Genomic DNA, 27,510 nt, shown 5'->3' with positions numbered 1-27,510 from the left:
TGTTCATCAAATTCCTTCTGCTCTCTTCAGATTGTACAAGAGCATAAACTTCCTGAGTAGATGGAAGATCCTTAGAACTGAGAATCTGTACTCTGATAGATTCATACATAGGATTTAGACCATGTAAGAAGGCAAACACTCTTTGCTGGGAGACAAGTTTCTTGTACAGTTTTGCATCCTCGTCACACTTCCAATCCACATTTTGGTAATGGTCCAACTCCTTCCAGACAGAAGTCAAGTCAGAGTAGTATACTGATAAACACCTCTCCCCCTGTCTATAAGTAGACGATTCTGCCTACAGTTGATAGATCTTGGCATAGTGTCACAGTTCTGAATATGTTGATTTTGCTTGTTCCCAGATCTCATTGCAGTTTCAGCCCACATGAAATTCTTCCTTATTTGAGGTTGCATGGAGACCAAGAGCCAAGACATAACCATACTGTTCTCCTGATTTCATCTATCATATTCAGCACTCCCAGAGTGTGGTTCTTTAATTCTCCCATTAATATAGCCTATCTTCCCCCTTGCAGTGATGTATAACTTGATCCCTCTTGACCACTCTAGGTAATTTAAACCATTAAGAGGGACAACAGCCATAGGAAATGATAGGACACCACCCCCACTCATTCCATTCAGCATTGAAGAAACTCCAGATGTGGCTGAATCTTCACCACTCATGATTTCAGGTTTAAAAAACAGCACCCAAAGAAGGAGCACTGCCTCACAGAGTTGTTATAGAAGGCACCAAGCACTTCCTGATCTTCAGCCCACTAAAAAGACTGCTATTGCAGCACACAAACAGGTCCTTATGACCTACGGTTTCACAGGGATCCAAGAACAAACACTGCTGTTGCAGCACGTAAACAGGTCTGTATGACTTACAGTTTTACAGGAATCCAAAAGACAAACACTGCTGTTGCAGCACATAAACAGGTCTGTATGACCTACGGTTTTACAGAGATCATACGACCCCACAACAGAATGCAATCTAACCCAATCGGCAGACCTGCTACAGTGCCAACTTCAGGGCAGACGAACATTCAATGAGATCAAAGTAAAAGAAAGAGCTACTTCAGTCCATCAATAGGGTAGCCGAACAGCAGTAACAAAAAAAAAACTCAGTCGAATATTAAGGCATCAACAGTCCATCAATGGGTGCAAAGAAACACAAAAAGAAACTTCAGTTGAATGCCAGGGCACCCGACTGTAGATGAACAGTAGATAATACCTTCTTGAACTTCAGATGATAGCCTCTCTATAAACCAGAGCTTTCTCTACGCTGGAAGATGAAAAGCCAGGCAGCCTTCTTGCTTAACGTCGAACAGCAGATGGATACAGCTGGGAGATGAAGAGACTGGCTGCTCGACATTGGAAGATGAACAAATCAGATTTGCTTGACATCACCCTTCAGGCCTGGATGACTAGCTCTGATACCATGTTGAACAAGAGAAGAGAAGAGAAGAGAAAGAGAGGAGAGATGAGAGGACCGAGAGCCCAAAGAAATACTGGAGGCATGTGTAGTATGTTATTATTTATACTAGGCCGGTCGTACAACATAAAATATGAAGAAATTACAAAAGTACCCTTGCGGTACTAAACATGTGTACAGCAACATCTGTCAACACTTGTAACTATGCTATCTCCAACCTATTTGAAAGCACCACCATGGCACCATGTATGGACAATTTATAGTGACATCTTCTCTGTTCTTTGACCATGCAATTTCACATAGATCTGGATTTCTTCAGTCACCAAGTCCCTTTAACCATGCTATCTTTAATGAAATTGGAGCACTTGAGCTAATACTGAATCACATAATTTCTGTCCATGTTATAGCATGAATAGAAGATGTTTAATAGCTATTCATCACCAAGAGCTTCTTCTTCTTCTTCTTTTTCTTCTTCTTCTTCTTCTTCTTCTTCTTCTTTTTTTATTGTTTTTTTACTTTCCAAGCATAACATGTCTCACTACCAAAACTAGTAAATTTCCAAGTTTCAATAATCATATATTATCTCTGTACTCTTGAAAATTGGTCAAGTCTTCAATATATGCAACATCATCAAATTGTTCTCCTTCTATTTGGTGGCTGGTTTCAACAATTGAGAGATTTATTGCTGTATATTCCCCACTTATAACAGTTATAGTGCTGCACTGATTTTAATGCATCTATATCAATCTGTGTGAAAAGTTCTCTAATCAGGGAAGATCACCTATGATATAGGGCTGCAAATATATAGGATTTAATCTAATTTGAATTTGATTTGTTTAACTTGAATACAGATATTCTTTTAGCCATATATCAAATCAAATTTGAACGTAAGACCTGTTTATTAATTGGATCGGATTTGGGTATTTCTTTAGAACTAAATGGGATTTGGGATTTAAATAAAATTATTTTTTCTTTTTATGGTATATATATCTTTTGGTTTTGTTAGAGTTAGCCGAATAAGGGTAGATTAGTCAACTCACCTTTTGTTAAGTTATGAGCTTATGTGGCAGTCTTATTAGAGGTTCTCTGTCCCATACTTAAGTAGGGGCAGTTTAGTCCTTGTACATTTTAATTAGAAGCCTAATCACTATTAAGAGGTCAACTGATAGGGTTTAGCTATCAGGTTCGAGAGTTCTTTAAAAAAAAAAAAACATGGTATCAGAGCGTGACAACTTCAGTTCGTGACCTATTTCAGTTCGTGACAACTTTAGTTCGTGCTTCAGTTCTCTCCTTTTCTTCTCTGGGCTGTCAATGGAGAAAAGTGGTTCGTCTCAGGCCTGAAACATCACAGCTCTTTTTTTCTGGTGCACAGAACCTCCTTCCCTAAGAAAACAACTTCAGCAGTGAATGGTTGGCTGAAGCTCTCAAACGAAGGTTGGTTATCTCTCTTCTGTGTGCTGTTGGTATTTCTGGGTTGAAAATCTTCAAGAACTTGAGAGGACTGATCAGAACCTAGAGAACTAGGTTGGTTGTTGCCCTGGTTCTCGGAAAAATTCCAAGAACAGGCTGTGTTTACAGTGACCAAATGGTGTAAGGGCTGCTACTGTAGGTGGCTGAATGGTGCAAGGTGTAATGCAATGGTACTAGTTGAGTTTTTGTTGGTCTTGTGGTGCCCTCTTAAAAGCGTTAAAGCAGGTTTGTATTGTGTGTGACAGCTATGGCTGTGTGGTGGTGCTTGTGATGCACAAACTCTATTGAGTAGTTGTAAGAGAGCTTGCATGTGGTTAGTAAGTGCTGAATTAATGTCGGTGTAGTCTGTGTTTTTTTTTGTGAAATCAGTAGTGGTGTGGATAAGAACAAAGGCGCGTGTATCTGTCATTGTGTTTAGGGACTGCTGTAGGTTCTGGAACATCAAACTCTTGACAGCAGCACTTAGTTGGTGATTGGGAATTCAGATTAGAGGCAGCATTAAAAGAGTATCATGGCAGCAATGGGAGATGGCTGTAGTGATCAGATGACCTTAATTAAACTGAATGGTGGGAACTATGTTCCATGGACCAAGTCGGTGGAAGTTTTTCTCAAGGCAAAGAGAAAAGTGAAGCATGTGAAAGATGATAAACCACCGGCTGACTCTCCAGGGTTTGATGATTGGGAACAGGAGGATGCTCAAATCATGACATGGCTATGGAACAGTATGGAACCCAAAATAAGTGCCAACTTCATGTTCTTAGATACAGCTAAGGACATATGGGAACATGCCAAGAAGCTGTATTCTGGGCAAGATAATACTACAAGGGTATATCAGCTCTATCAGGAGTACTTTGGTCTACAACAAGGAAATAAAACCCTAGAAGAGTACTATGCCAGTATGAAGAACCTCAGAAATGAACTCAATGTCTATCATCCTCTCACTCCAGATGTTAAGGTTCAGCAACAACAGAGGGAACAACTAGATGTCACAAGGTTCTTAGTGGGGTTGAAATCAGAGTATGAACCAGTTAGAGCCCAAATATTAGGGGGCTCTACCCTTCCTACACTAGAGGAAGTGTTTGCTCGGCTTCGCAGGATTTCTTTGGGATAGATAGAGAATCCCACACAGTCTGATAGATCAGCCTTTGTGATAGCCAGAGGAGGTGGACGTGGTACGAAAGGGGGAAGACATGCCTCCCGAGGAGGTCGTGGTGGTTCCATATTTGGCCGTGGTGGTGGTCGTGACTCAGGGGGAGGCCGTGGCAAAGAAAAAGGCAGCTCTACAAGGAAGTGTACCCACTGTGGCAGGGAAGGACATTCCGTAAATTTCTGTTATGATCTTCATGGCCGCCCTCCCTCTAAATGGGCCAGTCATGCTATTGCTAGTGGGGTTGATGTCAGTGATAATCAACAGGCAGACCTAACTCCTTCCACATCTACATCTGTTTCCAGAAGGGAGATGGTGAGTGTACCGCATGATGAGTATGAGCGGTTCCTTCAGTCCACTTCACTCACTCCTCTATAGTGGCATTGTCGACTGGGACATCCTTCTCTCGAGGCACTCAAGATACTAGTTCCGTCTTTGAGTCATTTGTCAGTGTTACAGTGTGAGTCATGTCAGTTTGGAAGCATCGTCGTGTTTCCTTCAGTCCTAGAGTTGAAAGTCGTATGTTGAGTCCTTTTGCTTTGGTTCATTCAGATGTTTGGGGCCCGATCAAAATAGAGTCTTATAATGGTTACAAGTATTTTGTCACTTTTATTGATGATTGTTCAAGAATGACATGGATTTATTTAATGAAAGAAAGGAGTGAATTATTTTCCATTTTTCAAAAATTCAATGCTGAAATACGTACACAATTTGGTGTTCCAATCAAAGTTCTTCGTTCAGATAATGGTCGTGAATATTTTCTAACTTCCTTTCAACAGTATTTAGAACAGCATGACATCATTCATCAAACTTCTTGCGCATCCACTCCTCAACAAAATGGGGTGGCTGAACGGAAGAACCGTCATCTCCTTGAAACAACCCGGTCTATTCTTCATCATATGAGTGTTTCTAAATGGTTTTAGAGTGATGCTGTACTTACTGCGTGTTTCCTCATTAATCGGATGCCCTCCTTTATTCTTCATGTTCGGTCTCCCTTCTCTATCTTGTTCCCCACCTTGTCTCCCTTTTCATTAACACCTCGTATCTTTGGCTGTGTGTGCTTTGTTCACAATCTGAGTCCTGGAATAGACAAGTTGGATGCACGCTCCATTAAGTGTCTTTCTTGGCTACTCTCGGACTCAAAAATGGTACAAGTGTTACAATCCCATTGCTCGGAAGTGCTATGTCTATCATGATGTCACCTTTTTTGAGTCTGTTCCCTTCTTCTCAGGAACTGAAGCATCTTCCTCTCCACCTTTACTTCCTCTTCCTCTTCCGGTCATTGATCCCGTTCCGGGTGTTCCTGTTGGAGTTGACCCGTCACCTCATCCAGTGCAGATCCCTACTGAACGACCACCAATTCGGCAAGTGTATACACGTCGAACGACACCGGCCCCTCCTTCAGCTTCTACCTTGTCTGCGGATCCTGTTGTTGCTCCTGTTGCTGAACCTTCAGGACTTGACCTACCCATTGCCTTACGGAAAGGTAAACGTAGTTCTACTCTCCGTCCCATTTCCAATTTTGTTTAAGTATCTCGCCTTTCCGCCTCACATCGCCAGTTTGTTTCACTATTGTCATCTATTTCCATTCCTAACAATGTCCAAGAGGCTCTTAGTTCACCTGGGTGGAGGCAGGAAATGGAGGAGGAACTCTCTGCTCTTCAGCATACTCACACATGGGAGCTCACTACTCTTCCTCCTGGTAAGCATGTTGTGGGTTGTAAATGGGTGTATACTGTTAAATACTTGCCAGATGGTAGTGTGGAGCGTCTGAAAGCCAGACTTGTTGCTAAAGGGTATTCACAGTCGTATGGAGTGGACTATATGGAAACCTTCTCTCCAGTGGCTAAGATTAGCTCTGTCCGTGTGTTAATTTCCTTGGTAGTTATGTATGATTGGCCCCTATTTCAACTTGACATAAAAAATGCCTTCCTTCATGGTGACCTTATAGAGGAGGTATATATGGAGCAACCACCTGGGTTTGTTGCTCAAGGGGAGGCTGGTAAGGTGTGTAGACTGAAAAAGGCAATTTATGGGTTGAAACAATCGCCTCGTGCTTGGTTTGGGAAGTCTAGTGAAGTGGTGAAGAATTTTGGAATGAAACAATGCCAGGTTGATCACTTAGTGTTCAGCTATAACTCAGAAGCTGGAAAGATTTTATTAGTGGTCTATGTGGATGATATTGTCATAATTGGCAGTGACAAATTGGGGATCGACAAACTCAAGGTCTTTCTGCAAAATCATTTTCAAACAAAAGACCTTGGGACATTGAAGTATTTCTTGGGTATAGAAGTTGCTAGATCAAGACAAGGTGTAAACCTATGCCAAAGAAAATATGTTCTCGATCTATTGGACGAAATAGGACTGTTAGGTGCAAAACCGATTGAGACTCCTATGGAACCAAATGTTAAGTTGAGCGGTGATACAAGGAAAATATTTGATGATCCTGGAAGGTATAGACGACTAGTGGGGAAGCTGAACTATTTGACTATCATGAGACCAGACATCTCCTTTGCAGTCAGTGTGGTGAGCCAATTTATGCAGAACCCTCGTATATCTCACTAGGATGCAGTTTTTAGAATTGTAAGATATTTGAAGGGAGCTCCGGGCCGTGGGCTATTGTATAAACCAGGAGGAAAACTTGAAGTAGTTGGGTACACGGATGCAGATTGGGCGGGCTCTGTGTCTGATAGAAGATCTACTACAGGTTATTGCACATTTCTTGGAGGAAATCTTGTGATGTGGAAGAGTAAAAAGCAGACGGTTGTGGCTAGAAGCAGTGCTGAAGCCGAGTACTTTGCCATGGCACACACTACATGTGAATTAGTGTGGTTGAGGAATCTCCTACAAGAAATCGGGTTCCACATGGATAAACCTATGAAGTTGTACTGTGACAATCAAGCTGCGCTCCATATCTCATCCAACCCTGTTTTTCATGAGAGAACAAAGCACATAGAGATTGATTGCCACTTTGTGAGGGAGAAGGTTCTTACTGGAGAGATAAGCACAGAACATGTAAGCTCAGGTGATCAGTGGGCAGATTTGTTTACAAAAGCCTTAAGCTCAGGGAGAGTGAACTGTATATGTAACAAGCTGGGATTATATGACATATATTCTCCAGCTTGGGGGGGAGTGTTAGAGTGAGCCGAATAAGGGTAGATTAATCAACTCACCTTTTGTTAAGTTATGAGCTTATGTGGCAGTCTTATTAGAGGTTCTCTGTCCCATACTTAAGTAGGGGCAGTTTAGTCCTTGTACATTTTAATTAGAAGCCTAATCACTATTAAGAGGTCGATTGATAGGGTTTAGCTATCAGGTTCGACAGTTCTTTAAAAAAATAAAAAACAGGTTTTATATTTAATTTTGTAAATTTATGCGAATTTTATATGCATTTATTGGTGTATTAATCAAACCGGGTTCGGGTGCACCCATCCTCGGGTGTGCTGAACCTTTTTGACTTTAACTTCTTCTGACAACCAAGGAAAAGGGGCAGGGTAATGTGGAGAATAACAAGAGCTGCCATCCTATGGTCAATTTGGGAAGAGAAAAACAATAGGATCTTCTCAGGGCAAGAAAAATCCAAGGAAGCACTTGTGGAGGTTGTCACCATCAAGGTTATGCACTGGCTGAAAGTACATCATCTCTTCAAGGATTTCTCCTCAGTGGACTTAGAAATTTGAGTGTTATAGCTATATCCTTGCCTTCCTCCCCTGTGGTGCAAGATTGTTGGGTACCACCGCCTTAGCATAATTTTCAAGGCGCCCAGGCGAGGCTAGGCAACTTGGGGGCGCCTAGTGGCCTAGTCGCCTAGGCGATGAATTTTTTTATGTTAAAAAATAGATGCTTGGGTAGTTCCCTAGGTACCATAACCATATTTCTTTAATAATTATTCATGGTTTTCATAAAAAAAGTATAAATTTCATATTCAAGTATAGAAAATCAACATATTCATGAGAAGAAAAGGAAGAAGGAAAACAAAATTAAAAAAATATAGGGGCTGAACCCTTATTTTTGTTATAGGAAAAGAAGAAAATAAAAAGTATTGGTAGAAGAAGAAGAAGAAGAAGAAGAAGAAGAAGAAGAAGAAGAATATATGGAAGAGGAAAATATGCTGATTAGATAAAATTTTTAGTTCTTCCTTATTGGTTCAGGTTTTTAAGTCTTTGAGGGTTCAATACAGCATTTAGCAATGTTTGTGTTGATTAAACCCTAATAAACAAGAGAATAATAGAAAGAAATTAGTATATAAACACACAAAGTGATTATTTTAGTTTAATAATGTCTATTTTATAATTATAATCTAAAAAAATTGTGAATAAAAAAGTATTTTATAGTAGGAAGTAGAAAACTGTTAGGCGATTGGGTGAGGCGAGCCTCAAAGGGCGCATTGTCACCTAGTCATCGCCTTGACAACTATGCGCCTCAGTTCAAGGTGAAGCTAAACTTTGATGGAAGCTCCTTGGGTAATCTAGGTCCGTTGGGAGTTGGGGGTGTACAGAAATGAGGAAGGAAAAGTCTTGGCCCTTTACTCGGGCCCAATTGGGGTGGGAGATTCATTAAGGGCAGAAGTAATGGCCTTACTTCAAGGTTTGAAATTGGTGAAACAATGGGACATGCAGCAATTAGAAGTGGAAGGAGACTCCAAGGGAGATTGGGGTGCACTTTAATTGGGTAAGAAGGTCAGAAAATGGAATGGCTGACACTTTAGCTAAGCAAGGGGTTACTAGGGAGGCTTTGTTTTGGGCCTGTTTGTAAGTTTTTGATTTTCTTTTTCCATCCTTTTTGTGGGTGGTAAGCCTATAATCTTTTTAATTATCTAATGAAAGTTACCGTTTCCTATAAAAAAAAAAAAAGGGTATCCAGATATGCAAAAAAATTGAACTTGAATCTATGTTTTACATATCTATTGGATATTAAATTGAATTCGGATACCGCAGGTTCTTATTGGATTGGATTTGCATATACCGTATCCAAATCTGATCCTTTCTTTTCATCCCTGTACCTGAATATTCCTTACATTTTGGTGCTGTAAGTGATACTTATCCAGTAAGACATTGGATATTGCATGTAGAGGTATTCATGGTCTGGTCTGGTTTTGTTTGGAGAAAATCTCAGACCAAACCAGTATAGTATGGCCTTAGAAATTATCAGACCAGACCAAACCATTTTAGTATAGAAAGACGAGACCATAAAACAGAGTGGTCCGATTTCTAATACTGTTTTGGCCATTCTATTGGGCTTAATCCAGTTGGAAAGCCCAAATAACACACATACCTGCATAAATAACAAATATAATTCAAATTCAAATATCAAATTATATACATATATATATATATATATATATATATATATATATATATATAATCACATATGTTTAAGCATATATATTTTATATACCAATATATATTATTAATAATTTGGTTTATGGTCTGGTCTGATTTCTGAAATTCAGAAAACCGGACCAAAACCATAAACTGAAATTTTAAATTTCCTAGACCAGACCAGACCAAACCGCCAATTTCAGTTTAGTTCGGTCCTGTGTGGCAGTCCGGATCTATAGAGAGATTGGGCCAAATGGGCCTTGCTTTAGTTCAGCTGTTTGTTGCTTTATTTCTTCTGTAATGGGCTGTCTTTATGGGTCCTTAACACATTAGTTCTTATGTTTATTGAGTCACCTACCTAGCTAGGGGCACCCATGTAATTTTTTCTTTAAATTAATCCAACACATTTATATAGAGACTAAAGGAGTGAGAGAGGGACACTTTTTCTCTTCTCTTCTCTTCCTCTTTTCCTCCAGCTTCTTTCTCTTGAACAACTCTTTCTCTCTTTTTCCTTCTTATTTTTCTTGTTATACAAGTAGGAAATTCTTAGACTGGTTTTCTTCTTGGTATGAAAGCAGGTTCCCACTTCTTGCTTTTCTTTTCGTAGGTCCATACATTGTGCGTATGGAGAAGTAAGCTGCTGATTGATTGAAGATTGATGCTACCCAGTCAGGGGCGATTTCTAGAGAAGATTTATCATTTAGGTTGAGGCCCAAGGTAGGTTCATGGAGATTTTTCCCAGAAACCCTAGCTAACTAGATAAATTGGACTAAGGGGTTTAGAGACAGTTTGAAGCTGATGCTTGGGGCTTAAAAGGGAGTTTAATGACCCATTTGGAGATCGACTCCGACTGGAGAAGTTTCTAGAGTTCCTGGTAGGAGTGGCCACAAGTTCTTTCTTTGGCTCATTTTCTCCCATTTTGTCAGGTCTTGTGAAACCCTAGTTTTTTGCTATAGAAAATCTCATGTTAGTGTTTTTTGATTAAAAGCATCTTATTTTGAAATTCGTTTGCCTCCGTTTGACCAACGAAGCATATTGGAGGTGAGACAAAATACCCTACAGACTTTGGATGTGGTCAGGGGTCTGTAGAGAATTTTTGTGGGGTAGTGACTACTACTATGAAGTCTTTGCAACCTATTTGGTATGGTCTCAATCAATAAAAATTAATGTTTTTGGTAGAGGAAAATGGGGGTGTATCACTGGGAATAAGGCACTATTATAGGATGGTTGGTGAAGTCTATGCAACTTCATATCAGTCAACACTAATGGTTAGAGACTACTAAGGAGGTATGGGATATTGTTAAGGAGACCTCTCTGGAACAAGAGAGGGAGGCCGGGAATAGTCCTTTTCTAACCATTTCATCAATCCCAGGTAACCAAGTGAATTCGGTTTGTTCTACTAATGTGTTTCCTATGTTTTGGTTCCAAATTCTGTCTCGGCTTCATGTCCTGTATCCCATGAATATGTAGCCAAGCTAGATGATGGGTTATTCGAGGTAGTGGAGAGAGGAATGAAGGACCGTGGGGAGGTGTAGGAGGGGAGGTATAGGAATGAAAAAGTGTGGGAAATCATTGAAAGATTATTTAATGAAGTGGAAGGAATTTTGACTTGGAGGAGGGATGGGGTGGAAGGAAGAGGGGAGGGGTCAGCGGAGAAGAAGGAAGGAGGGTAGAGTGGGAGAGGAATATGGGGAGAGAACATGGCAGGAGGGAGGTAACAGGAAATGGTGGATGGAGGGAGAGGTGAGAAGAGGGGTGGGACCAGAGGAGAGGAGGGAAGGGCAGGGGGGCAGAGATGGAGGGGAAAATGTCGGAAGGATAGGGGTGGAGGAGTCGGTGAATGAGGACATGATAGCAGAATTTGTGGGGAAGTTGGGATGTAGGTTGGAAGATCTGAATGTGTTGAAAGAAGGTTTACAAAAGAGGAAGAAGGAGATAAAAACAAAGAAAAGGAAATTGAGTGAAGTAGAGAGACAGAAAAGAGATGTAGAAGGGGACAAGAAGTTTGGGGTAACAAGAGATAGAAAAAAAGGGGGAGAGTAGTGGGTAGGCGGAGAGGGAGTTAAGAAAGAAGTGGAAATAAAGATACTTAGTTGGAACGTAAGGGAATAGGGAGTGCAAGGAAAAGAGCGACAATAAAAGAGGTGATAAGGAGGTATGACCTAGATATTGTTCTGTTATAGGAGTCCAAGAGAATGGAGTTTAATAACAGATGGGCAAGGAGTGTATGGAAAGCCAGAGGATTAGCTGGGTGGCTGCTCCTTCGTGGGGTGTTTCCGGGGGGATTGTAACAATGTGGAAGAGGGATGTGGTTGAAGGCCTGGAGGAGCTGATTGGAAAGTATTCGGTTTTCATGAAGTTTAAGCATCAAGAGGATGGTTATGTATGGGTGCTTACAAATGTATACGGACCAAATGACTATAGAGAGAGAGAAAGAAGTTGTGGGAGGAATTGGTAGATGTTAGAGGGTTGTGGGATGGGCCATGGTGTGTGGGTGGGGACTTCAATGTGATCAGATACTCGGAGGAAACCAATAAGATTAATCAGAGGGTGACAAAAAGCATGAGGAAGTTTAATAGGTTTGTGGATGCTTTTGAGCTTAAAGAGATTCCTCTAGCCCACAAAACATTTACATGGTCAAATCTCCAATCTAGACCCATTTGCTCTAATTGGATAGATTCCTGTTCTCTTTGGATTGGGAAGAATGCTGGGGAAATTTGGCTTCTAGAGCTCTCCCAAGGGCAGCCTCAGATCATTAGCCCATAGTGATTTGTAAGGAGGAAAGAAGGAGTGGAGGACCCACCCCCATTAGATTTGAAAATATGTGGTCACTCCATCCCGGGTTTACCAATAAAGTGAGGGAGTGGTGGTATGATTGTAACCCAATGGTGGAATGGGAGGGGATGAGATTCCATAAGAAACTACGGTTTGTGAAAGCAAAGATCAAGGAGTGGAATCTTTTGGAGTTTGGGAGGATAGAAGAAAGAAAGAGGAATTTGATGGATCAATTTGAAAGCCTTGACTCTAAAGAAGAAAGGGGAGAATTTGGAGAGGAAGATAAGGAACTCAGGAGTGGCTTGAGAAGACAGTCAGAGGATTGCTTGCATAAGGAGGAAATAAGCTGGAGGCAAAAATTTCGTGTAAATGGTTACAGGAGGGAGACAGAAACACTAGGTATTTTCACTCTTTGGCAGATGGAAGGAGGAGGAGTTTTATCTCCAAATTGGTAGTAGGTGGAGTTAACACAACAAGAGGAGACAACAGGGGCTTGTGTGGTGCACTTTAAATCCATTCTAAGAAGGCCAGTAAGTGGAAGGGTGTGGGTAGAAGGATTGGATTAGCTAGAGGTAGGGGTGGAGAACAAGAGAAGGTTGGAAAACATATTTGATTTGGAAGAGATCAAGGAGGCTGTGTTTTCTATGGATAGAACAAAAGTTCTAGGGCCGGATGGGTTTACAATGGCTTTTTATCAGGACTATTGGGATATTTTGAAAGATGATATTTTGTTGGTGTTTGAGGAATTTTTCAAGAGAGGAATTATCAATCTGGGTGTGAACTCTATATTTATAGCTTTGATTTCAAAACAGAAAGATGCTTCCCATTTGAAGGATTTTAGGCCAATTAGCTTGGTAAATAGCCTGTATAAGATCATTGCTAAGGTGTTGTCTTTGAGGCTGAAGGAGGTTTTGCCAGACATCATCGCACAAAATCAGTGAGCTTTTGTGAGTGGAAGACAAATCACTGATCAAATCTTAATTGCTAATGAGAGTGTGGAGAACTTTAAGAAGGATAAAAAGAAGGGAGTGGTCTATAAGTTGGACTTGGAAAAGGCTTATGACTTGGTGAACTGGGAATTTTTTAGGAAAGTTTTGATGAAATTTGTGTTTGGGGCTAGATGGTGTAATTGGATCATGGGCTGTGTCTGGAATTGTCATTATTCAGTGTTAGTGAATTGGACAGTGGTAAATTTCTTTTCAGCTAGTAGGGGTATAAGACATGGAGACTCTCTCTCTTCTTTCTTGTTTATACTAATTGCAGAGGTTCTGGGAAAATTGATTCACAGAGCAGACTCGAGGGGTCTCATTAGAGGTTGGAGAGTTGGGAGGGCAGAAACCCCCTCATTCATTTACGTTTTGTTGATGACACGATTCTGTTCTATGAAGGTGGTAATGTGAGCTCTATCAAGAACTTGAAGTTGGTGATACAACTGTTTGAGCAAATGCCAAACTTGAAGGTGAACATTGGGAAAAGTTGTGTAGTTGGGGTGAATATGGAGGAGGGAGAGATTAGGGAGAGTGCAGAAGTGTTGGGGTGTTAAGTTTCAGGGTGGCCATTGAATTATTTAGGGTTGCCATTAGGCGATAACCCTATGAGGGAGAGCTTTTGGAACCCGGTGGTGGAAAGGTTTGAAAAGAGATTGGTCTCTTGGAAAAAGAATTACCTCTCTCTTGGCGGAAGAATTACATTGATTAAGGCCACGCTTGCTAATTTACCCATCTATTTCCTATCTGTGTTCAAAATCCCAGTGAAGGTGTCTAACAAATTGGAGAAGTTGATGAGAGATTTTCTGTGGGATAGGAGAAAAGGGATCATAGAGTTAGTTGGGAGGTAGTGGCCAGGAGTAAACTTGTGGTGGTTTGGGGATTAGGAATATTAGAAGGAATATGGCTCTTTTAGGGAAGTGGTTGTGGAGGTTCCCCTTGGAGAAGGAGAAGCTATGGGCTAGAATAGTGGCAATTATACATGGGTTGGAGCACAATGGTTGGGATGCTGGAATCAAAGCTAGGACCACAAGCTTTTCTCCTTGGAAAGTCATTCATGATCTGCTTCCAGTTTTCTCCCCTAATATCAGGTATGATCTGAATTCCGGTAACTCCATAAATATTTGGGAACAAACTTGGGTGGGGAATGCCCCTCTAAAGGATCGGTTTCCTTCTTTGTATGCTCTATCTGATCTTAAAAATGAGCCAATTTCATCCTTCTTTACCCCATCCTCTTCCACTTCTGGGCTTGGGTGGAATTTGGGTCTAAGAAGGGCTTTGAGGGATTCAGACTTCGACAATATTTTCAGCCTTCTTGAACTCCTTGATAATGTTGTCTTAGACCCCACAAGGGCGGATTCTAGAATTTGGACCCCTACCCCCACTGGCTTTTCTTCTTGTGCTTCATTTTTCAAAGTCTTAAGCCAGTCTCGGAACCCCCCTTTCCTTGTTGATGAGGTTTGGTGCAGAGCAATCCCTCCTAGGGTTGGTAGTTTTTGTTGGGAAGCCTATCTGGAAAGATTCAACATTGGTGATCTACTCCAAAAGAAGAGACCCAATACTTTCTTGTCACCCCATTGGTGTGTTCTATGTAAAGCGGATGGGTAGACTGGTTTTCACCTACTGGTGTCTTGCCATTTTGTGAGGTCAATTTGGGAATGGGCTTTTTCCCTCTTTAGGTTTAGGTGGAACCCTCCATCAGATCTGCAGGGCCTTTTTTCCCCATCTTTCTTCAGGTGGCATCGGAAAAGGGGAAGGACTATGCGGAGGGGACTGAGGGCTGCAATATGTTGGACATTATGGGAAGATAGAAACTTCAGGATATTTTTAGAAGCTGAGAGAGGGGTGGAAGACCGAAAGGCTATCATTCATATTAGGGCTATTCAATAGCTGAAATCTTTGGAACTATTCACAGATTACACGGTGGATGACATGTTGAGGAAGTGGGGTGAAATAGCAGAATGCACACAGACCAAGTTAGTAATGAGTGTGTATTGGACCCCTCCACCTACTGGATTCATGAAATTAAACTTTGATGGGGGTAGTAGGGGGAACCCTGGACAATCAGGGATTGGTAGTGTCTTTAGTTATGGGAATGGGGTCATTTTTGCCATGTTCTCAGGCCCAATTGGAGTGGGTGACTCCCTTAGAGTTGAGATCTTTGTAGTTATGGAAGGAGTCCAGAAAGCTAAGGAGATGAACATCAGAAAACTCCTAATTGAAGGGGATTCGGAGGTGGTGATAGGGTGGCTGAATGCAAACAGCAATGGTTTGTGGAAGTACAACAATCAGAGGAGGAAATTTAAGTGGCTGGTGCGGGAGATGGAAGTTAAGATGTGTTGGGTTAAAAGGTCAGCCAATTCTCTAGCTAATGGTTTAGCTAAACAAGGGGCAGAATGGGATTTAATGTTTTGGGTGAAGTTGTAACTTTATTGTCTCTTCCTATTCTTTTGTTTTCTTGAGGACCTTTGTTGTTTTAGGAAGATAAGTGTGTTTGTCTTCCTTATGTAACCTTTTTGGTGAATTAATGAAATTGTTATTGATCAAAAAAAAATTGTTAAGGAGACATACTCACAGAAGTTAAATGTTGATAGGGCCTACAAATTGAAGAATGATAAGAATAGTTTGAGATAGGGGGAGAAACCATTAGCTACGTATTTCTTAATATTGAAGTCTATGTGGTAGGATATTGATTTGATGGAGACAGTTCAATGGGGATGCACAAAAGATGCTGAAACTCATAGGAAATTGGTGGAGAGGGTTCAGGTTTTTGAGTTCCTAATCGGGCTCAATCCTGAGTATGATATAGTCAGACAGAATGTGTTATCTAAGGATGAGGTGACCCTTTCTCAGGCTTATTCTATGGTTAGTAGTGAGGAGAGTAGAACACAGGTTCAGATTGTGGAGACCCCAGTGGAACACCTTGCTAATGCTGGGACGAAGCACAAGGGTGGTATCGAGAGAAAGGAGGTTCTGTGTGAATACTGCAAGAAGCCAAAGCACACAAAAGATATCTATTGAATGTTACATCTAGAGCTCCTACCCCCCAGATTCAACAATAATAATAACAATGATAGAAAGAATGGGAATGAGAAAGGAGGCAAGGCTAATGTAGCCACCTCTTCTGATGGTGAGAAGGGGCAATGTGATGAGAAGTTTGTAGGGGAACAACTTTCTGGAGTCTACTTTAGCTTCCACTCTACCCAGTAACAGCTCTACCTCTGCCTATGCTCACTCAGGTATTCATGCTATTGCGAATCATGCTTCTATCTCAGGTAATCGTAGGATATCCTGGATAATAGCTTCTGACCATATGACTAGTGCTTTCACTTTATTCACTACTTACCAACTCTTATCTAGTTGTGACAAAATGTCTCTTACTGATGGTTCTCTTGCCCCCATCTCGGGAAAGGGGGAGGTTAGAACTTCAGACTCCCTTACTTTGACTTATTTGCTTCATGTACCTAAACTTAATACCAACTTACTTTCAGTTAGTAATTTGACTAAATATCTGAACTGCAGTGTAACATTCTTTCCATCTTATTGTGTTTTTTAGGACATGAAATCTCAGAAGGTGATTGGAAGTGGCCATGAGGCAAATGGGATATATCTGTTAGGCATGCCTAAATAGAGCCGAGTACTACCTCATAAATCAGCTTTTAGATCTACAGTTTCAGAGTCAGTCGTGTCATGTTGTTATCATTGTTTGTGTCATCTGCCTTTTTTTTCTCTAAAAGCTTTTATTTCCTACACAATTTGAAGGAGGCGGTCTATCGAGTCTACACTGTGAGTCCTGTGAGTTTTCAAAACATCGTAGAACCTCTTATCCAACAAGTAATAAAAGATCCATTTTCCATTTAACATTGTTCAATTTGATGTGTGGGGGCATTACCATTTACCTTGCATGGGAAACTATAAATATTTTATTTTGTTCATTGATGACTTCTCTCATTACACTTGGTTGTGTCTTATGCGTTCATGTGCTGAAGTGTCTAAACTTGTTCACTTTGATGGTTTTGCAACATTCAGTTTGTTTGCTTTCCCTTGGTATCACTATATTTTGCAAATGCTGTTTTTAAATTGTGTCACTAATTTATATTCAATAACTCCTATCGTAATTTTGGCAGGATATTGTGCTTATCTTGATGTGGAAAATGCAATGGACCCATCATTGGCAGAATCTATAGGTGTAAACATGGATAGTCTTCTTATTACACGTCCAATCTCTGCTGAGAAGTCGTTAAGTGTAGTTAATACATTGGTCAAAAGTGGATCTCTGGATGTTATTGTGGTGGATAGTGTAAGTACTACTTTCCTCTCTTAATTTTGGGAAAAGAATCATATGATTAGTATTGATTTATGAGGGTTAGTGGCTGGCTTAAGTGGGGAATGTGCCAAAAACTGCATCAGTATGCTTACAAGTTACAACTGTGTGTTTGGTATCCATTGCTTTGTCAGCATGGAGATCTCGACCTTTGGCTTAAAAGTTGATCCTCATGATCTTAAGATCTTTTTCTATTTCATTTAAAATCGAAAAGAAAGATGACTCAGCCTTATTTCCTCATGTTTGGTTTAGAAAAAAAGTATTATGTGTACGGAAATGGAGAAAGACAACTGAACCATGACAAAAGTTTTGAATTTTAAGGTTATTCATCTGACTTGTTATTTGTTGTGTTATTCAGTAATGAGAAAAGATATGTCAGATTTCTTTTTATATTGTTGACTTTTCTGGATTGCCATTACTTCAGTTCTTGTTTTTTCAGTCATTTTTAACTTAGTAGTAAGTCAGGAAAGCTTTGATCAATGAAGAAAAAAAGGAATTTACTAACAAGTCCAACAAAAACACAGTAACTCAGAATAGGTTCAAGCAGTGATTTAAAAGGTGCACTTTAGGTGCAGCTTGGCACATTGTAGGGTATGCACCTCGCCTAGGCCCTAGGCACAGCACTTTCAAAAGCTTTCCCACAGCTTGGTACAAAGGCAGCTCGTAAAATCAGGAATGCATAATGTTAAACATCACATCAGCTAGTTGAAGTAATACAATTGGGGAAAAAATATATAGATCGAGTCCTGCATGCTTGAATATGTTTATATGTTATGCTTGATTTTATTTTAAATTTTCATTTTAAACATGTTTTGCATGTTATGTTTATGCATTTTAATTTGAGATAATAGGTTGCTAATACAACGCGACTTCTTCTGGCTATGTCATAAAGCTCACAAAGGAGGAATTAATAACCAGCATTTTATAGATAGTGACTGATTATACAACCAGAACCTCGCAAGGATTTCTGACTTTAGATGGTCACCAAGGATCTTTGTCATGAAACAACTTAGGTACCAATTGGCAACTGATGAAGGGTGATTTGACCCGACCTCATAGATGAACGACGTGTGTACGTGACTCAACACAAGTGACAACCTGGCATAAGCCAGCTCGGTATAAAGCGAGCTCGGGTATGCTAGTACTCCGAACTGGGATCACCTCAGCCCAAGAACACTTCAGCATTCACAAAGGCAGACCAAGGCGCGAGCTCGAGAAGCTCGCTACTCACTAGCTCGCTACCAAGCAGCCGGGTATCTCGCAGAAGCCCATCTACTGTATAAAGCTCCGCGTGGCCACCTCGAGGAATGCGCCCCCCTTTTTCTTGAACCCTGTTGGGCCGTACTTATAACGGTAACATTAGTTCACCAACTCCCCGTTCTGGTGGGAAGTGACAGTATTACTGTTTGGCGGCACTTCAACCACCCAACACGTGACAGGTCCCATCGTAACAGGGGTTCAGTGACCGTTCCACCTACCCACCTGAGCCAGTGTATAAAAGACCCTGCAGTCACCTGGGGCAGAGGTATGTTCTATTACTATTATTGATTGTGCGAAATCTCTACTCTCTGAGCTCTCATTGTTATCATCTCCAAGCTCTACACTATCACTGTGTTCTAACTTAGCCATCGGAGTATCCACCCCGGGTGAGTCACCCTGGGATGTCTGAGCTCCTCTCTTTCAGGAACCCGTTCTCGTCGTCCTTGGAAGCCGGGTCACCTCCAGTAGGGAGTAGCCAGATTACGCCACATCAATTGGTGCCGTCTGTGGGAACCTCTTAAAAAAGCCTTTTTTTCCCCCTTTCTGAACACCTAGAAAACTCAGAAACTAGACCTATGGCCTCTTCCAACAATGCCAGACAACTCAGGGAAACGAACGCCTCCAAGGGGCAACTTCAGCCCCCAACTGTCTGTGTAGGCCAGTTCACCATACTGCTTCCCGCTGATGGGATCCTAGCACCTGTGGTGCCCCAACCATTTGGGCCTGGGAGCACCCCATTCCCTCCTGTAGTAGCCCCAACTTTCGTGGAACCGTCCGTAGCTCCCCCGGGAGCAGGACAAAACCAACTAAACGACCTAGTATACTGCGTACGGGCTATGCAAGCCCAAATGCAGTAGGTCCAACAGTTCCAACAATACCAACAACAAGTTCTGCACCACATGTACCAGTAGCAGTTTCCACCACTGCGACAAAACCAGCAACCTACCCTATCTCAGTGCCCAATCACCCCGAGCAAGCCTCACTGCCAAGGCAGCCGCCCTGACCAAGAGGAAACCTCCCAGGCCTCGTTTCACAACAGAAAAGAGAAACAAGTCCACCCCACCTCAATCCAAGTGACCGGGTCGAAAGATACTTGACCCACCAGAGTCAGCCCACCTCGGCCTTCACGACCTGAAGGCCTTCTTGTAAAAAATCGGTTTGGAGTCCTAGCTGAGGACTCCAGGCAGGGCCTCTCAGCCCGCAACAGCCGGCAGTCCAAGTCACACCCAACCAAAGCACCATCAGACAGTACGGAGGTTAGCAGCACCGCTGCGGAACCATTCGAGTAGTGCCAAAGGCCTACCGAAGCATCCACCCGACCTGAGCAGTCTAAAGATAGGGCACGGGTAAGCTCGAATGTCACCAAAACCTATCCCCTCCTTTCTCTACCCTCTCTGCTATCCCCCGAGCTCCTAGCTTCCCCGATGCCAACAAACTTCAGGGTTCCTCCCCTGGACAAGTATGATGGGTCTTTTGACCCCAATGACCACGTAGGTTCGTTCGAGTCCCAGATGCATCTCGCCGGGGCTGACGAGGCCTTTATGTGCGTCGCCTTCTCCACGACTTTCAAAGGAGTAGCCCGCACTTGGTATAGAAACATTACGCCTGGGACGGTTAAAAGCTGGGCGCAGCTCGTACAATTATTCACCTTGCACTTCATCACCAATAAGAAGTGCCCGAGGTCACAAGAAAGCATCCTCAGTATAGTCCAAAGGGAAGGAGAGTCAATCAAAAGCTACATCAAATGCTTCAACCAAAAAGGGGATTACTCACAGAGAGTTTAAATGGCACGTGGTTGCGAACAAACCCAAGGACATTACAGAGTTTATGAAGCTTGCGGATCAGTTTATCGACACTGAAGAAGAAATGAACCAACGACCGAAGCCCCAGCGGAGAAAAGGAAAAGGGAAGACCACAGCTCGAACAATGGTGTCGGCAAAAGAAAGAAAAGCAGGTCCCCTGTCCGGCCCTTTCCAGGGGAACATGTCAGATTTCCACCCCCGAGCTCCCCTGGTTGAAAGAACGAGCTTCACACCCCTCAACGTGAAGTGTGGGGAAATTCTCATGGCCATAAAGGACGCTTCCTTTGTAAAGTGGCCGCCCAGGTTGAGAAGTGACCCGACCCATAGAAATAAAAATGTATATTGTCATTTTCACAAGGACCACGGTCATAGCACCGAAAACTGTAAGAACCTCCGTGACGAGATTGAGGAACTCATCCGTCTCGGGTACCTGAGGAACTTTGTACAAAGAAGTAATAAAGGCCAGACAGACCAACGAGGGGAGAAAAAGAAAGACGCTCCCGAGTCCAGCAGTAGGCCAAGTGAACAACAACAACTGCCTGAGGAAAGACCAGTTTGCGGAGTAATCAATACGATCACCAGTGGGTCGTTTGTAGCGGGTAAGATTTCAGCTCGTGGGCTAGAACATGAGGAGTAGAACCCTCCAAAGCGGCCGCGAACTAAGGACCCTATATTCTTTACCGAGGACGACGCACGAGGGGTTCAATACCCCCACGACGACGCGCTGGTCATCAGAATGAAGATCAACGACTTCGAAGTCAGGCGCATCCTGGTAGATTCGGGAAGTTCGGCCGATATCCTGTTCAGAAGCACCTTCTGAAAGAATGGTAGGATCCATCTTATGGACGCCAAAAAGATTGCGGAATGGGTGGGCGAATTTCAAAAATTTTCCTACCTTCTCCCAATTGGGAATCGCATTCCCTAAATTTAGAATACAATATTCAAGGATCAAACTTGAACCATAATCGAACCAGATCTGAACCAAAAGGAAAGGGAGGAATTATACCTGACCCAGATAAGCAGTATCTCCCAAAGTTAGTGTTCACGCCCAAAGAGGACACCAAGATCCGCTCCTGCTGAAGATGACACAGCTGAATGTGGAACAGAACCAGCAGAGTGCGTCCTACACATTGGATCCTACGCAAGAATCCTCTGGAAACTCTGAGCACCAAATCTTTTTCAGTCTTTTCTGCAAAGCTGATTTCAAGAACTGATTTATTGATTTTTTTTTTTCTGCAAAGATCAAATCTTGCAAGAAGGAATGGCGGCAGCTGGAGGAGAACTCCTGGGACGAAGATGGCTGAATTGCTTCTCTTCTCTCTGGAGTGTGTATGAGATCTATACTCGGTTCACAGGATGCTTTCTTGCTTGAACCCTTGGTTCGAAAATCTCTTTTTTCTCTTTTTAGGGTTTCTCCTCCTTTCTTCTTGATTAAGAAACCTCCTAAATTAGGAGTTATCCCAATCCAAATCAGTATTTGGATAGGGGATTATCTTAATCCTATCTCCAGATTAAGTTAGCTTACTCCTGATTTTATCAGGAGGTTACCAGATTCAAATCTGATTTGAATTTGGTCTCCCAGAGTGGATAAGGTTAAATGACCAATCCTTTTGCTAACATTAATCTCAGATCCACCCCATAGATGGGTGATCATATCAGCCCGGTTCGAAATGGGCTTTTGGCCCATTAACTGTTCAGTGCTTAACTAGTTTAATCTTCTGCCCAGTTGGGCTTCTTTGTATGGCGTGGGACCCAAGCATTGATCTACACACCAGCCACATGGGTTCGACCCAGCCTTTATTACAAGGCCCAGCCAAATTCACTGAAAAGCTCAGTGAACCCCTGAGCCCATCACATGGACCCTATGGGCTCAACACTTACATTAAGTGGTCCCTGGGCCAAGACATCTTATAAAAACACAGGGACTGTGGGCAGGTGCAAGATTAGCCCATCAGGTACTATCCTAAATGGTCTTACATTTAACCTCTTAGCCCTTAATGATCAAGCACTGCCCGACAAGAGAGGACCTCTCCCTCGGCTGCAAGGAACAGTGCCGCACTCTCCACTCACATGGATCCTGGGAATTAAAACTATTTGCAAACATTTTGAAACCGTACAAATATATATATATATATATATATATATATATTAATTTTGCAAAACAAAATTCCAACGATTGAAATCAACTGCCGGCAGTTTGGTTTCCATCAGAGAGAGTGCATCCCGATCGTTACCCTTGTCTGACAAAGAGGCTGATCTTGCCACTAAGATCACCCACTCAGATGAATTCTCAAACTGTCCCAACATACCCAGGTTTTGATCCCCGCTAAGGATCTCACTGATTGGCATATCAAAGATAGCCCGATCCGACACCTAACGAGTCTTCATGGGCCAAGTGCTTATGGCCCATGAACACAGCATATCAAACATCCAAACATCACATGTAAATGAAGAATTGATCCAATCAATTAACTACTGTAAAGCCCATTGAATAGCCCATTTAAAATCCATAACATTAACAATTAATGTTGACTAGGTATATGGGCTGAATCGCAGTTAGCAGTTCGGCCCATACAACTTTTCTCACAATAGTGGGCTTTTGCAGTTTTAACCATTTAAAACTGGGCTTTACAGGTGGGCCGAATTAAATCTTGCAATTGAACATCAGATTTGGAATAGTAAGTGTGAGAAAAATGGACTAAAAAACAGTCCCTTTCGAACCCTAGATTCGGTCCAAACAGTTTTGGTCCAATCTAGTCCGAAATGGTCTAAAACTGATTTTCAATTTAAGAATTAATTCATGAAAGATCTGAAATTAATAATTTTGATTTTCAACAATCATAAATCAAATATGGACTGTTTGTACCACCTGCAAAACAGAGGTTAATCACTAAGGTTGCAGTTTCACAAACTGCATATCGCAGAAAGCGATTTCTCCATCTGCAAATCTCCAGTGCCGCCTTCTTCTTCTTTAATCAAGAAAATAAAAGAAACAAAAATCCTATTTCTATTAATTAATTACATTCTTGATCAAATCCTATACATTCAGTCTATAAAATAAAAAAAATTATTTACGGACCGAATTAAATAAAATAAAGAAAAAGGGTGCGCAGACCATCTGTGCCAAATCTGCACTGCGATCTCCAGGTTTGAGTAGTCCATTAAATCAAAATAAATAAAGAACAGTTCTAAATAAATTTTGGATTTAACAAAAATTAATTTAAGATCAATCGCCCTTAACAAAAAACGATTTCTTGAGAAAAAAAAAGAAAACAATCTGCACAAATCTTGGTAGAACATCTTCTGTTCATCTGCGCAAGTTCAGATCTGATTTTCTTTTGGTTCAAGATTCGAACCTGTGGCTCTGATACCACTGAAAGAATGGTAGGATCCATCTTATGGATGCCAAAAGGATTACGGTATGGGTGGGCGAATTTCAAAAATTTTCCTACCTTCTCCCAACTGGGAATCGTATTCCCTAAATTTAGAATACAATATTCAAGGATCCTACTTGAACCATAATCGAACCAGATCTGAACCAAAAGGAAAGGGAGGAATTATACCTAATCCAGAGAAGCAGTATCTCCCAAAGTTGGTGTTCACGCCCAAAGAGGACACTAAGATCCGCTCCTGCTGAAGATGACACAGCTGTATGTGGAACGGAACCAACAGAGTGTGTCCTACACACTGGATCCTTCGCAAGAATCCTCTGGAAACTTTGAGCACCAAATCTTTTTCAGTCTTTTCTGCAAAGCTGATGTCAAGAACTGATTTCTTGATTTTTTTTTCTACAAAGATCAAATCTTGCAAGAAGGAATGGCGGCAGCTGGAGGAGAACTTCTGGGACGAAGTGTTAGACAGTTTTGTATGCCCTTAGCTTCAATCGAATTGATGTACTTTATGAGTTTATTGTAAATGAACAAAAGTGCATATTTGATTCATGTTCCCTTGGTATGTTTCTGTGTAATACCCTTAAACTGGACACTTAATGAGACTCGTATTAGTTTAGAATTTTCACAGCCAGTGGGTCGGTCTGGGGAGACCTATCCTGACAAGGCTGACACTGTGGTGCCACCATGTCGGTTGGGGTGGCTTGTCTCAGCTACCGGGGTGAGACCCTAGGCACATACAGTGTGGGATTAATTGAATCTTTGCCTTGGACCAGATTTCCAGTATTGCCCTGGACCTTGGAGATTGATGGGCAAAATTGGAAAGTTACACCCGACCCCTAGACTCGATTATGATACTGTGTTAGATGTCGGATTGGGTTGTCTTTGATGTACCAATCAGTGAGATCCTTAGCGGGGGTCAAAACCTGGGTATGTTGGGACAATCTGAGAATTCGTCTGAGTGGGTGATCATAGTGACAGGATCAGCCCCTTTGTCGGACAAAGGTAATGATCGGGGATGCACTCTCACTGTTGGAAACCAAGACTGCTAGCAACCGATTTCAACCGTTGAGATTTGTTTTGCAAAGTATATTTTATATGAGATATAAAAATATATATATTATGGTTTCTAAAATGTTTGCAAAAGGGTTTTAATTCCCGGGATCCATATAAGTAGAGAGTGCAACATTGTTCCTTGCAGCCGAGGGAGAGATCCTCTCTTGTCGGACAGTGTATGATCATTAAGGGCTGAGAAGTTAAGTGTAAGACCATTGAGGATAATACCTGATGGGCTAATCTTGCATCTGCCCACAGTCCCTGGGGTTACAAGGTGGCTTGGCCTAGGAACCACTTAGGGTAAGTGTTGGGCCCATAGAGCCCATTCGATGGGTTTCAGGGGGTGCACTGTCTTTAACAGTGTATTCGACCAGGCTTTGTAACAAAGGCTGGGCCGAACCCATGTGGATGGTGTGTAGATCAATGCTTGGGTCCCACGCCATACAAGGAAGCCCAACTGGGCAGCAGTTAGGAGGGTTAAGTGAGCACATAAGCTTAATGGGCCTAAAAGGCCTTTTTCGAACTGGGCTATTTATTTAGTTAATTAAAGGGGCGAATTCTGAGATGGATTAGCAGATAGGATAGGGTCTTAATCCTATCCACTCAGAGAGTCCAGATCTGAATGTGATTCAGATCTAGAAACCTCCTAATGGGATTAGGAGAAAGCTAATCTAATCTGCAGATAAGATAAGGGTTTATCCTTATCACTAGAAGAGAAGGCTGATCCAAATATGATTTGGATAAGCAGCTCCTAATGGGATTAGGAGCTGATCTTTTAAGTTAACAAAAAGGAGGGGGCGGCAGCCTTTGGGAAATATACATCAGATCCTTTTTAGTGCTGAAATCAAGAAGAGAGAATTCTGCACCCTGCGAATACTCTCTTGCCGCCTCCCTATTCTTGCCGCCCTGTTTGCCAGTTCGATCTCCAGTTGTGGGAGAAGTCAAGATTGGATCATGGCATCAGTTCTTTGAGAAAGGATTGAAAAGGAAGCTGTGCTCACGTACCATTCTACTGATTCTTGCGAAGGACAGTTTTTGGGGAAGAACACTGCTGATTCTGCTCCATCCTGCACTGCACCATCTTCAGTGGGAGCAGTCTTTGGATCTTTCCTTGGGCGTGAACACCTTCGTTGGAAGATAATACTTCTCCGTATCAGGTTTAATTCTCTCCTATTCCTTTTGGTTCAGATCTGGTTCAGTTTAAGGTTCAAGAATTATACTTGAAAATATGATTTTCTAAATAGGGAATGTGATTCCCAGTTAAAGGGAGAGAAAAATTTTTGAAATTCGCCCCCTTATTCCGCAATCTTTGGGCGTCCATGGGATGGATCTCTCATCCCTTCACGAAGATGGCTGAATTGCTTCTCTTCTCTCTGGAGTGTGTATGAGATCTAATCTCGGTTCGCAGGATACTTTCTTGCTTGAATCCTTGGTTCGAAAATCTCTTTTTTCACTTTTTAGGGTTTCTCCTCCTTTCTTCTTGGTTAAGAAACCTCCTAAATTCGGAGTTATCCCAATCCAAATCAGTATTTGGATAGGGGATTATCTTAATCCTATCTCTAGATTAAGTTAGCTTACTCCTGATATTATCAGGAGGTTACCAGATTCAAATCTGATTTGAATTTGGTCTCCCAGAGTGGATAAGGTTAAATGCCCAATCCTTTTGCTAACATTAATCTCAGATCCGCCCCAAAGATGGGTGATCATATTAGCCCGGTTCGAAATGGGCTTTTGACTCATTAAGTGTTCAGTGCTTAACTAGTTTCCAATCTGCTGCCCAGTTGGGATTCTTTGTATGGCATGGGACCCAAGCATTGATCTACACACCAGCCACATGGGTTCGACCCAGCCTTTATTACAAGGCCCAGCCGAATTCACTGAAAAGCTCAGTGAACCCCTGAGCCCATCACATGGACCCTATGGGCCCAACACTTTTATTAAGTGGTCCCTAGGCCAAGCCATCTTATAAAAACACAGGGACTGTGGGCAGGTGCAAGATTAGCCCATCAGGTACTATCCTAAATGATCTTACACTTAACCTCTCAGCCCTTAATGATCAAGCACTGCCCGACAAGAGAGGATCTCTCCCTCGGCTGCAAGGAACAGTGCCGCACTCGCCACTCACATGGATACCGGGAATTAAAACCATTTACAAACATTTTGAAACCGTACAAATATATATGTATATATTAATTTTGCAAAACAAAATTCCAACGATTGAAATCAACTGCCGGCAGTTTGGTTTCCATCAGAGAGAGTGCATCCCGATCGTTACTCTTTTCTGACAAAGGGGCTGATCCTGTCACTAAGATCACCCACTCAGATGAATTCTCAAACTGTCCCAACATATCCAGGTTTTGATCCCCGCTAAGGATCTCACTGATTGGCATATCAAAGACAGCCCGATCCGACACCTAGTGAAGTGTCATAATCGAGTATAGGGGTCAGGTGTAATTTTCCAGTTTTACCCATTTGTCTCTAAGGTCTAGGGCAATACTGGAAATCTGGTCCGGTTCAAGGATTCGAGTAATCCCATACTGCATGTGCCTTG

General features: G+C 41.9%; 1 protein-coding gene across 1 annotated transcript in view; it reads left to right on the top strand.

The window, feature by feature from the left end:
- Positions 1-27,510, top strand: part of RECA3 (RECA homolog 3) — a 68,437-nt gene that overhangs the window by 23,564 nt on the left and 17,363 nt on the right. The window contains exon 5 of the mRNA XM_088973325.1: positions 17,256-17,428. Within this exon, the coding sequence (XP_088829451.1) occupies positions 17,256-17,428 (173 nt within the window). The remainder of the gene's footprint in view (positions 1-17,255; positions 17,429-27,510) is intronic.

Source organism: Nelumbo lutea, chromosome 2 (genome assembly GCF_056320005.1).
Source record: "Nelumbo lutea isolate HS-2025 chromosome 2, American lotus-T2T, whole genome shotgun sequence".
Taxonomy (NCBI): Eukaryota; Viridiplantae; Streptophyta; class Magnoliopsida; order Proteales; family Nelumbonaceae; genus Nelumbo; species Nelumbo lutea.
This window is presented reverse-complemented; position numbering and strand designations above follow the sequence as displayed.